Source organism: Anomaloglossus baeobatrachus, chromosome 11, assembly GCF_048569485.1.
Source record: "Anomaloglossus baeobatrachus isolate aAnoBae1 chromosome 11, aAnoBae1.hap1, whole genome shotgun sequence".
NCBI classification, from domain to species: domain Eukaryota; kingdom Metazoa; phylum Chordata; class Amphibia; order Anura; family Aromobatidae; genus Anomaloglossus; species Anomaloglossus baeobatrachus.
In genome coordinates, this window is record NC_134363.1 from 147115238 (window position 1) to 147128767 (window position 13530).

General features: G+C 50.8%; 1 protein-coding gene across 1 annotated transcript in view; it reads left to right on the forward strand.

The window, feature by feature from the left end:
* ZBTB40 (zinc finger and BTB domain containing 40) overlaps positions 1 to 13530 on the forward strand; it is a 172292-nt gene that overhangs the window by 20594 nt on the left and 138168 nt on the right. Inside the window, exons 3-4 of the mRNA XM_075329390.1 lie at positions 8312 to 8445; positions 10035 to 10242. Of these exons, the coding sequence (XP_075185505.1) occupies positions 8312 to 8445; positions 10035 to 10242 (342 nt within the window). The remainder of the gene's footprint in view (positions 1 to 8311; positions 8446 to 10034; positions 10243 to 13530) is intronic.

Sequence of the window (13530 nt, forward strand, 5' to 3'; positions counted from 1 at the left end):
ATTTACGCAGAGACAGGCAGTAGAGAAGATACAGAAATTAATCTCCTCTTCTCACCTGTGGTCTGATTCTTGCATGCAAGAGAATCTGATCACAGTAAATGGCACTCGGATCACGCTCACAGTAGAGTCTGACCCGAGCAGATCACATAGGATGCTGTACGCTCGTCTGACCCCGGCCTAAGGCTGTGTGCCCACTGGAGAAAGTAACCGCGGATTTTGCCTCGGAAAACCCACAGATTTTCTAAATTTTTCACAGATAAATCCGCTGATTTACGCAACTACAGACCCTCCCCATGTTATCCTATGGGATTTGGGGAGTGCTGTATCAATGCTGCAGTATTTTCTGGATTTCCCGCAGCCGCACGTAACTGCATGTCCATTATTCATGCGGAATTATCTGCGGAATTCCCGCTCCTCCACTATGGAGATACAGGGCGGGAAATCCGCACAAAATCCGCACGGTTTCCGCAGGTTTACCGCAACAACTCCGCAGATATACCGCAGCAATGGATAGCTGCGGGTTCCGGGGAGTTGCTGCGTGAACCTGCAGAAATACCTGCATAAAGGTCCGCAGGCACGATCTCCCATGGGCACATAGCCTAAAAGTGTTTTCCCGTCTCATAGGATGTGTCGTTCGTTTATGAGCCCCAGTGGTCGGGGGCACGTCTATCACTGCGGTCTTTGCTATGGTTTCTTTGCACAGCAATGCTCCCACTCTCCTGACTGTTAAGACCGCAGATCCCTGCACAGCCCACCAGTCAGGGCACTCCTCTGTCTCTTATATTTCCAGGATAGAGAAGACCACAGAGGTGGGACTCCCGCCAATTGTAAATAATAATAATAATAATTTTATTCATTTATATAGCGCTATTAATTCCACAGCGCTTTACATACATCAGGAACACTGTCCCCATTGGGGCTCACAATCTATGAATCCTCATCCTGTATACCATCCCCATCATGACATCTGCTGAGCCCAACAGCAAAGCGCTGATACTGCCTGAGAAGTTGTGGCTGGATGCAATAGCAGAAATGCTTGTCGGCCATTCAAATGAATTAACATCCATGGAATATTTTCTCAGCCCCTTCCCACCTCTCGGATAGTGACATCCCTATCCCCCTACCGTATATGTGGTGCATATTATCACAGCTTGCCTTGTGAAGTCAGCCTCCTCACCTACTAAGAGCTTACTGACTGTTCATTTTGAGCCTTTCATTGCCAAAGATTACGCGCATAAATTAGGTGCACGGTGGAGGGGAATTGCTTTTACAAATGGAGACTGATTTATACAAATATTGCTAGATAAAAGCGGTTCTCTCCCATTCCAATGCTGCCCGGCATCCTCACAGGTATTATTGCATGTCAGGTACATGTGAGCACTGCAGCCAATCATATAATGTTGCCGGTCCCTGCTGCTAGCAGTGATTAGCGGCAGCAGTCGCTTGTCACTGAGATCATTGATGCAGCAGTTAAGTGTCAGATAATCTGTAAAGTGAATATTTATCTTTTTAGCATTTTTCAACAAGTTTTCTTTATCGTTCCTTTGGGAGACCCAGACCATGGGTGTTTAGCTTCTGCCTCCGGAGGACACACAAAGTACTACACTTAAAAGTGTAGCTCCTCCCTCTGAGCTTATACACCCCCTGGTAGCCAGTCCTAGCCAGTTTATCGCTTTGTGTCAGGAGGCATACATCCACACATGCATTCTCATCTGATTTGTTTGACTTTTGGAAAGAGTTTGAAGAAAAGCGGGTCCATGTCTGGACTCCCGGCATGTCCCTTCTCACCCTACTGTGTCGGCGGTGTTGTTAAGGTTGATTTACAAGGCTGCAGCCTTACATGCCGCGCTCCTTCACCATCCCTCCTGGGCTCTGGTTTGAAGTGGGAGCCAGCACGGTCTCCATGCCTGGCAGGAGTCCGGTCTCCATCCACAGCCCCTTGAGCATTCTGTTGGACCGGAGCACTCATCCCCAGGGACATGGCCCTGCGTCTCAGCAGCTAAGTACCTGAGACGTTTATGTTGGGGGTCCCGGTTCTTTATTGTAAGGGGAGAGTATGCTGTATGTGATTGTTTTAACTTTTCCGGCGGGTTCTCTAGCTTTTGCCTGAGAACCGCGCCGATGGTGCCTGCTTGTCGGCCTCGCCGCTTAAATTTAGGCCCCAGCTTCGCCGGAGGCCTAGTTTAATTTTCCTGCCCTCGCATGTCACTCATGCAGAGGGACAGGTTCGGCTCCTCCCGGCGGCCGTTCTACACAGGGGAGGGACACTCCCCACTGCTGGGGCGTCCCTCCTTCCCTGCAGGTCTCTATAGTCCTCCAGTTCCCGCTCTTTTATAGGAACGCCCTCTTCTCAGGCAGAGTTCACTCTGCTCTGGGACATCCTGCATTCTGCATCTCTGCTGAGGTGCTGCGACTGGGGGACCGGGCTTCGGGATCTGGAGGGCACACAACACCGCGCTCAGCGGTCTGGTAAGCCACAGCCGGTCTTCGGTTGTGGACCTCTGTATATTCTCCCTGGGGTTCATTCTCTGCAAAGCCCCCACTCCAGCAGCATGTCTCACACAAGGAGCAAGGCTCCAAAGCTTTATTCTGCATGCACTGCATGTAAGCTCCTGCTGCCTGAGCCGAGCACCTATCCACATTGTGATGTCTGCTTTAACTTGGCGGTGCCACAGCCTGGAGTCTCACCCCCAGTGGTCTCTCAGGCTGCTGCTGCTGCACCTGTGATTGAACCCCCGGCCTGGGTAGAGTCCTTTTTTAGGTCCATATCCCAGTCATTTGCTGAGTCCATGGGGCTTTTGTCCAGGACTTTGATGAATATGCATCAGCCCCCCTCACAGGGTGCCTCTAATACTCTTGACAGAGGACTCCTATCCTCTGACCTCCGTCCATCGGAGCTCACGGAGGATTCATCATCTGATCCCAGACCCCGTCCTTCTAAGAGAAGGCGCAGGGTTTCCTCCCCCTCCCCATCCCACGGCTCTGTCTCAAGAGCTGACTCTCAAGATGAGGAGGATGCCCTCACGGGGGGCTCGGAGGCTATGTATCCCATCGATTTCTCTGAGGGTGACTCAGATCTTAGTGATTTGATTGCTTCTATTAATTCTGTGCTGGATCTCAATCCGCCAGTGTCAGAGGAGCAACCCTCTCTGGCAGAAAAGCACCAGTTTACCTCGCCTAAGAGGGCAAAGAGTGTGTTCTTTAACCACTCCAGTTTTCAGACCGCTGTGACCAAACCCAGGGCCTGCCCTGACAAACGCTTTCCAAAGCGTGGTTCTGATGACCGGTTTCCATTTCCACCTGAGGTGGTCAAGGAGTGGTCTCACTCCCCAAAGGTAGACCCTCCAGTGTCTAGGCTATCAGCCCGGACCGTTGTGTCGGTGGCTGACGGCACCTCACTTAAGGATTCCACTGACCGCCAGATTGACCTTCTGGCCAAATCTGTGTATGAAGCTGCGGGGGCCGCGTTTTCCCCGACTTTTGCAGCAGTGTGGGCTCTCAAAGCCATCTCTGCTTCTCTAGAGGAGATGCATTCCCTCACCAAGGAATCTATGCCTGAGATGGTTACCTTAACTGCTCAGGCTTCAGCCTTTTCATCTTATGCCATGTCTGCCATGCTAGAGGCTGCTCACCGCACTGCGGTGGCTTCAGCTAATTCTCTTGTTATCCGCAGGATTTTTGTGGCTTCGAGAGTGGAAGGCAGATGCTTCGTCCAAGAAGTTTCTTGCTGGGCTCCCTTTTGCTGGTTCACGGCTGTTTGGTGAACAGCTGGATGAAATCATTAAAGAAGCTACTGGCGGGAAGAGTACTTCCATGCCACAAACCAAGACCAGGAAACCCGCCCAGGGTAGGAATCAATCGAGGTTTCGTTCCTCCAACTGGTCATCCTCTAAGCCTTCCGCCTCGTCTGCTAACTCAGCCAAGGATCAGAAATCCAACTGGCGCCCAAAAGCGCGTCCGCAGAAGACCGCAGGAGGTGCTGCCACTAAGGCAGCCTCCTCATGACTCTCTGCCCGCTCCAGCCACGTCCTTAGTCGGTGGCAGGCTCTCCCACTTTGGCGACGCTTGGTTAAAGCAAGTCTCCGATCAGTGGGTGAGAGACATCATATCTCACGGCTACAGGATAGAATTCTCTTCCAGCCCTCCAAACAGATTTTTTTCTCTCAACTCCCCCCTGCTCCAAGGCCGCCGCCTTCTCGCATGCCGTGGCGTCCTTGCAGGCAAACGGAGTGATTGTCCCAGTTCCCGCTCAGGAACGGTTCAGAGGTTTTTACTCAAATCTCTTCCTAGTTCCAAAAAAGGACGGTACCTTCCGACCCATCCTGGATCTCAAGCTTCTCAACAAGCATGTACGGGTGCGGCATTTTCGCATGGAGTCTCTGCGATCAGTCATTGCCTCTGTGACCCAAGGGGAGTTCCTGGCGTCCATCGACATCAGAGATGCCTATCTACATGTGCCATTCGCAGTGTCACATCTTGGTTGGTTATGTTTTGCGATAGGAGAGGATCATTTCCAATTCGTGGCTCTCCCCTTCGGGTTAGCCACGGCCCCTCGGTATTCACCAAGGTCATGGCGGCAGTGATTGCGGTCCTGCACCTCCAGGGGTTAGCAGTGCTTCCTTATCTGGACGACCTTCTGGTCAAGGGTACATCCAGCGCAGACTGTCAGCGGAGTGTTTCGCTCCCTCTCGCCACCCTAGCCCAATTCGGATGGATTGTCAATCTTCCCAAATCCACTCTGACTCCGACCCAGAGTCTCACGTACCTAGGGATGCAGTTCGAGACTTTGCCGGCACTTGTGAAGTTGCCCTTAATCAAACGGCAGTGTCTCCGGCTAGCGGTGCGCTCTCTCCTGAGGCCCCGCCGTTATTCCCTCAGGCGCCTGATGCAGGTGCTGGGTCAAATGGTGGCCTCCATGGAGGCGGTTCCCTTTGCCCAGTTCCATCTGCGTCCTCTGCAGCTGGACATTCTCCGCTGTTGGGACAAGCGGCCTTCCTCCTTACAGAGGTTAGTGGCTCTGTCGCCACGGACCAGGAGCTCTCTTCAGTGGTGGCTTCGACCCCTCTCCCTGTCCCAAGGGCGCTCCTTCCTGACTCCGTCCTGGGTGATTCTCACCACGGATGCCAGCCTTTCCGGCTGGGGAGCGGTACATCTCCACCACAGAGCACAGGGCACTTGGACTCCGTCCGAGTCAGCCCTTTCAATCAATGTGCTGGAAACCAGAGCTGTGCTTCTAGCTCTCCTAGCCTTTCACCACCTGTTGGCGGGCAGGCACATTCGAGTCCAGTCAGACAACGCGACAGCGGTTGCCTACATCAATCACCAAGGCGGGACACGCAGCCGCCTGGCAATGTTGGAGGTCCAACGCATTCTTCAATGGGCGGAGGACTCCAAGTCCACCATATCCGCAGTCCACATCCCTGGCGTAGGAAACTGGGAGGCAGATTATCTCAGCCGTCAATTCGTGGACGGTGGCGAGTGGTCCCTGCACCCGGCAGTGTTTCAGTCAATCTGCCGCAAGTGGGGCACTCCGGACGTGGACCTAATGGCATCCCGTCACAACAACAAGGTTCCGGTTTACGTGGCTCGCTCCCACGATCCTCAGGCCTTCGCCGCGGACGCTCTGGTTCAAGACTGGTCCCAGTTTCGTCTGTCCTACGTGTTTCCCCCTCTAGCTCTCTTGCCCAGAGTCCTGCGCAAGATCAGAATGGAGGGCCGTCAAGTCATCCTCATTGCACCGGACTGGCCCAGGCGAGCTTGGTATCCGGACCTGCTCCAACTGTCCGTGGAGATGCCGTGGCATCTTCCGGACCGTCCAGACCTGCTCTCGCAAGGTCCGTTTTTCCGCCCGAACTCAAATTGACGGCGTGGCTCTTGAGTCCTGGATTTTGACGGCTTCTGGTATTCCTCCTGAAGTCATCTCCACTATGACTCGGGCCCGTAAGTCTTCCTCCGTCAAGATCTATCACAGGACTTGGAAAATTTTCCTGTCCTGGTGTCGCTCTTCCGGCCATTCTCCTTGGCCATTCTCGTTGCCGACCCTTCTGTCTTTTTTACAGTCCGGTCTGCAGCTGGGACTGTCCCTCAACTCTCTCAAGGGACAAGTCTCGGCTCTGTCAGTGCTGTTCCAGCGGCGTCTCGCTCGGCTGGCTCAGGTCCGCACCTTCATGCAAGGTGCGTCTCACATCATTCCGCCTTCTCGGCGGCCCTTGGATCCCTGGGACCTTAACTTGGTCCTCACGGTATTGCAGAAACCCCCTTTCGAGCCCCTTAGGGAGGTTTCTTTGTATCGTCTTTCTCAAAAGGTGGCCTTTCTAGTTGCCATAACTTCTCTCAGGAGAGTCTCTGATTTGGCTGCGCTCTCCTCGGAGTCACCTTTTTTGGTTTTTCACCAAGACAAGGTAGTTCTCCGTCCGACCCCGGACTTTCTTCCTAAGGTGGTCTCTCCCTTCCACCTTAACCAGGATATTTCCTTGCCTTCCTTCTGTCTGGCCCCTGTTCATCGCTTTGAGAAAGCGCTGCATACTCTAGATCCGGATTTATGTGTCTCGCACCGCTGCGCTTAGGCGGTGCACCTCTCTTTTTGTGCTAACCACAGGGCGGCGCAAGGGTCTCTCTGCTTCTAAGCCGACCTTGGCCCGTTGGATTAGATCGACCATTTCGGACGCCTACCAGTGTTCTCAGGTGCCTCCCCCGCCGGGGATCAAAGCACACTCGACCAGAGCTGTCGGTGCCTCTTGGGCTTTTAGGCACCAGGCTACGGCTCAACAAGTCTGTCAGGCTGCCACTTGGACTAGCCTGCATACCTTTTCGAAGCACTACCAAGTGCATGCTCATGCTTCGGCAGATGCAAGCTTGGGCAGACGCATCCTTCAGGCGGCTGTCGCCCACTTGTGAAGTTAGGCTCCGCCTACTTCTTAGTTTTTTCTGTTTATTCCCACCCAGGGACAGCTGTGGAACGTCCCATGTTCTGGGTCTCCCAAAGGAACGATAAAGCAAAAGAGAATTTTGTTACTTACCGTAAATTCTTTTTCTTATAGTTCCGTATTGGGAGACCCAGCACCCTCCCTGTTGCCTGTTGGCAATTTTCTTGTTCCGTGTGTTATCACCGGCTGTTCTCGTGGACAGAGTCTCTGGTTGTTCCGGTTCTTACTCGGTTCTATTTGTGGGTGGCTATTCTCCTTCAGCTTTTGCACTAAACTGGCTAGGACTGGCTACCAGGGGGTGTATAAGCTCAGAGGGAGGAGCTACACTTTTAAGTGTAGTACTTTGTGTGTCCTCCGGAGGCAGAAGCTAAACACCCATGGTCTGGGTCTCCCAAGACGGAACTATAAGAAAAAGAATTTACAGTAAGTAACAAAATTCTCTTTTTTACCTACGGGACAGCCCCTTTTAATATTTGACAAATAGTTCATATCCGTCTTTTACTAAATTCCTCTTTAAATATAAGCTCATTGATCTCATTTATGTCAAAACCAGTGCAGGGGGCATCACTATGCGCCTGAGCTATTGATCCGCACGTTCACTCCCTTTGCATCAGTTGATGGACGATAACCCGGGGTGTCGAGCCTGATAGGGGGAATGGTCTGTCCGTATCTCTGTAACTTTCCCTGAGTTTAAAGGCCCCATCACACGCTTCGATATATCGTGCGATCACATGAGCGTTCGTACCCGCCCCCGTCGTTTGTGCGTCATGGGCAACTCGTTGCCCATGGCGCACAATGTCGTTAACCCCTGTCACATGTACTTACCTCCCTCACAACCTCTCTGTGGGTGGCGAACATCCTCTTCTTGAAGGGGAGGGACGTTCGGCGTCACAGCGACGTCACGCGGCAGCTGTCCAATAGAAGCGGAGGGGCGGAGATGAGCGGGACGTAAACATCCCGCCGCCCACCTTCTTCCTTCCGCATTGCCGGCGGCCGCAGGTAAGCTGTGTTCATCGTTCCCGGGGTGTCACACGGAGCGATGTGTGCTGCCTCAGGAGCGACGAACAACCGGCGCACAGAGGAGGAGGAACGACATTATGAAAATGAACGACGTGTCAACGAGCAACGATAAGGTGAGTATTTTTGCTCATTAACTGTCTTTCGGAGGTGTCACACGGTACGATATCTCTAACGATGCTGGATCTGCGTCACTAACAACATGACTCCGCCGACATATCATTAGATATATTGTAGCGTGTGACTGGGCCTTTAGGGTGAAGAAAGATGTGACGATAACTGCTAAGTGTATTTTTACAAGCCAGAAATCATTTGTCTGAATATTGTTCCTTGTTTATTAATATGGACAACGTGTATTTTGAATTTAGAAGCTGAGAAAACTTCTGGTGAGTTGGACTTTCTTATCCGATATGAAAGTATCTTCAGCGAGGCGCTCTCAGACCCGCAGAGCGTCCTAGAAAACCTAAGCAAGTGTCGAGAAATCAATGAGGCGGAGAGACAGGTGAGGACCCCTGCAGTCCACGTGTCGGCCCCCCAGAGATGTGTGACCTTGTACATGATAGTGAAAGCCAAGATGAGTATAACTCTTACAGGTTCTGATCTGTAACTTGTAACAGCATTATTTCTTTGCTGCCAGGGGAAACCTATTACTGGATGATTTGTGCACATTCCTGTTCATCCCTTCCACATCCATGTCCAGTTGTTCCCTTGTTACACAGTACAGTCCTGTACACCCTGGGGTTGGTTCATCTAGACTGGCTTTCCGGGTACTGGTCTTCAAGAAAACACCCTGAGTTCTGTCAGTCATTAAAAAGGTTGTCCACTTCTTTTACATTGAAGGGCTATCCTTAGGATAGGTCATCAATGTCTGATCGGCCGGGGTCCGACAGCAGGCACCCCCGCCGATCAGCTGCTTTCGGTGCTGGCGGCAGTAGGGAGCCGGAAATGCTCAGTTCCGGAGCTGCCCCTTCTTCGGATTGTGGCCACCTCCTATTGATTTGAATGGGATGTGCAGTACCCGGCTGTGGTCACTATCAGTTTACAGGGCATCTCCAGAACTGAGCATTTCTGGATGCCGCCTTCACCAAGGACAGCTGATTGGCGGGGGTGCAGAGTGTTGGACCCCGGAAAATCAGACATTGATGACCTACCCTAAAGGCGGCGTTACACGCAACGATATATCGCCGGAGTCACGGATTTCGTGACGCACATCCGGCATCATTAGCGATGTCGTTGCGTATGACACCAACGAACGGCCGTTAACCATCAAAAATACTCCACCTTATCGTTGATCATTGACACGTCGTTCACTTTCAAAATATCGTTGATTGTTGAGCACGCAGGTTGTTCGTCTTTCCTGCGGCAGCACACATCGCTACGTGCGACACCCCAGTAACGACGAACTACAGCTTACCTGTGACCGCCGGCAGTGAGGAAGGAAGGAGGTGGGCGGGATGTTACGGCCGCTCATCTCCCCCCTCCACTTCTATGGGGCGGCTGCTTAGTAACACCGCACAAACCGCCCCCTTAGAAAGGAGGTGGTTCGCCAGCCACAGCGATGTCGCTAGGCAGGTAAGTCCGTGTGACGGCTCCAAATGATTTTGTGCACCACGGGCAAAGATTTGCCCGTGACGCACAAACGACGGGGGCGGGTGTAACACCCCCTTAAGGATAGGCCATCAATGTAAAAGTAGTGGACAACCCCTTTAAGACGTGCATGACCCTAAAGAATCTGGTGTATCTTTTTGACTTGCCAATGTGTCAGAACCTGGAATTTACTCCAGCTATGACCTGTAATTTATTTGTATTATAATTTATGCCACTTTCTAGTGTAAATTATAATAAATCTGTCTGACTGTCTGACCACCCACCTCCTGCCAACCCCACCAAAAAAAGTGCAAGTGTGACACCATTTTTGCACAATTGTACAGTTACTTCTGGCATAAACTGCTTCATGAATTCCTCCCCTTGTATTTTGGGGTTAGTACATGCTGTGGTAGAGAAGGTCAGTCTTCAGGGCCTGCACTGCACAGATAAAATCTCAGCCGCCCCCTGAAGTTTTGCTTTCTGCTCATGTGTTTTGCCCTAAAGGCTGTGGCGGAGTGCTGTCAGGCCGAAGAAGGGAGCTCGACGTTTGCAAAACTGCTGGAGAAGGTGAAAGCCGGGCAGAGCATTGTGGTGGAGACCGTTCTGGCTTTACTCAAGTTGTGCAGAGACACCAATCCGAGCGTAAATGAAGCGTTACGTGAGCAAGAGCCTCAAGAGAAAGACTCGGAGGAGGAGCAGTTAGTGGAAACGGGTAAGAAAACCATTGCTGAAAGGAATTAAAAATTCTCATTCCAGTGAGATTTTAATTTCACCATCGGTTTGATATCAATAGTGTATGTTCTGTGTATGTAGTATGATACTTACCGATCTGTCTTCCGCCGTTTCCAGCGCTCCTACATTCCCCTGCAATATCTTGTGACTGCAGCTGTGATTTGCTGGCATACACCGATGCCTGTCTCTTCCTCTCTTAGGCCAGTTTCAGGCGTCCGTGTTTCAGGTACGTGTGACATCCGTTTGCCACACGTACCCATGTTATTATTTGCTGTTACTCACACGTCTGTGTTTTCACACGGACCGTGCGACCTCTCATGACCCCACACGCAGGCATGTCCGTTTTTTCTCCGGCAGCACGGGTGTCACACAAATTGCACACTGATGTAATCCGTGTGACATGTACCGGAGAAAACACGGGTCTTTTTAATAAACAGATTTTCTATATTTACCTGTATACAGCAATGCTGTTTCTGGCTCTGTTGCCTCCCGCCTCTGACCCCCGCTCATTATACTCACTGAATATTCACTGCACTGAGGAGCTGGAAGCAGGAGCAGCACTGAGGACTTTAGTGTCGGGAACTGCATTGGTGTGTGTCTGTGTGGTCAGGACCTGGAAGCCGGAGCATTGCGGGGACAGCATCACGGACTCCTCACAGTTCCCAATGAACTCTGATGAACCCGTGAAGCTGTAGCACAGGGGTCATCAGAGTTCATTGGGAACTCCGATGACCTCCTGGATGTCACTGTGCTTGCAGAATACTCGCCTGTCCCCGCGGTGCTGTCCTCGGCGGTGCTGTTCCCAGCGCTGTCCCCAGCGCTGCTCCGGCTTCCAGGTCCTGAGCGGGAGGCAGCAGAGCCGGAGAAAGCAGGTAAATATGAAAAACCTTTTTATTTCACACACCCGTGTTTTCTCCGGTACCTGTCACATGTATGCAAACACAGATGTCACACGTATGACCATAACTATGCGTGTGACTGGTACCTGATTAAACACGGACGTCTGAAACCGGCCTTAATGTAAATCTGAGAGCCTTGTTCTGAGTCTCGTAGACTTAAATTGAGAAGTGACTTCAAGTCTCCCCAGCAAACACTTGTGAACTTGCTAATCACAACTGTAGTCACATGATCCAGGAGAGGAGCAGATATAGCTGGGGAACACTGTAAAACACAACCGGGAAGGATTTTGCTACAGACCTGGAACATTACTCATGCCGATGGTGACATTTAAAAAGAAAAAAAAAACTTAACTGTGGTACTTTTTGGTTTTATCTTAAAGAGAACCTGTCAGCAGGATTTAGCAGTATAATGTGAATCCACGGCCATAATGGCGCTGTGATGCTAAATGGATACCTGCAGTGAAGGAATCCAATCTAAAGTTTTCATGATGACGTCATCAGTGCATCGTTTGTGTATCGGGGTAGAGCAGGGAACCTTTTTACTGCCGGGGGCCATTTGGAAATTTCTACCAACCTTTGGGGTCTGCAAAAAATTATCAGCCTGAAGATTACCCTAAAATATTGGGTCAAACAATTAATTAGTTCACCCCTATTGTAGTGGCTGGAGCGGCTTCTCTTTTATGCAGCTGTGATGTTCGATGATGTTGATCATGTGGCTTCTCACAACTGCATGTCCAGGTTTGTCTCGGTCTGGAGCACTGTCAACAGATTGGTAAATCCTATGCATCACAGGAGACTATAGGGGCACATACATCACAGGAGGGGCTGGGGGCATATATACATCACAGGAGAGGCTGGGTCGAATATACACATCACCAGAGTGGCTGAAGACCTATACACATCACAGGACAGCAGCTCGGACATCACTGGGGGGCACGCACAGTACTGACGGGCACGGACAACACTGGCGGTGACATGGGCAGCACTGGAGGGGCACAAACAGGACTGGGGGACATGTACAGGACTGAGGGAGCACAGACATCACCAGTGGGTTACAGACAGCACTGGAGGGGGGCACATAGCGCTGGTGGGCGTGCACAGTACTAGGGCTGGTACATAGCACTCGGGAGGCAGGAGGCTCAGAGCACCGCGAGGCATGTACAGGAGGCCGGTAAACCTTCTGCTACTCTTCTTCTGGGGGACGGGAGGGCAGCTGCTTACCCCGACCAGAAAGTAGATCCTCAGCACGCTACCACAGGCCAGCAGGCTGAGGACCTAATAGTATGCGCACCACACATTGTGATTTAAAGGGCCAGCAGCCGACAAAACTGTGGCTGCTGCCAGAGTAGTGCAGTCCCTTGGAATGGCCCCAGGAGCCGCATAAAAAGTAATCGGGGGCCAGATACGGCGTGCGGGCCGGAGGTTCCCCACGCCTGGAGAAGGGCCTTCTTCTCCGCATGCCTCTTCTGTTTCTTCTATACGTCACTGATTATTTAGTAGTTTAACAAGTCCCAAGCACACAATCAATTGCAAAAGGGTAATGCAAAAAGTGTTTTTTATTATACAAGCAGAAAGAAAAATGCCACTACCGATAAAGCAAAGCCAAAGCAAAGCCAACGTTTCGGCCTATATAAGGCCTTTGTCAAGGTCTTGCCTATGAGAAAATGATAAAGATTATTTACACACCAATAAGTGAACAATCATCACAAAATATACATATTTACAAGGAATATATATACACATTGCGTCTACGGGATAAAGCAGGGATATATGAACAGGGGATGTATGTTATAAGTGACAGTGTGTGTGACATGCACGCGTAGTATGTAAATGAGGGGTAAACACCTAGGATGTATAGGGGGGGAGCTGTGTGTAACTGTAGAAAAGGGATAAGAATACAGAAGGGGAAAATATGTTTTGGTAGAAAGATGGAGCTTGTATAGACAAGATAGAATGTTCTGTAGGAGCAGTGTATGCATGCGGGAGAAGGGGGAAAAAATGTACATCCCGTATTTTGCCATGTCTTCACCATGTTATCCATCCCTGATGGATCTGAGCTTCTAGGTTTTGTTTATCTGTGTATTGCCCACCGGCATATTCTTTTGATTGATAAATACACCGGCGTGTACTTGTAGTCACCGTACTGTTTGCCTCTCATTTTACCTATGCTGCTTATTTATGTATCTCTCTCCCCATCTAGCAAGTTACTCTTGAAAAGCAAAACGCCCTACCTTTGGCTCGTTTCTTGGACGTTTAACCCGTCTATACCCAGAATTCTCTCATAAACGTATGTGTATATATATTCCTTGTAAATATGTATATTTTGTGATGATTGTTCACTTATTGGTGTGTAAATAATCTTTATCATT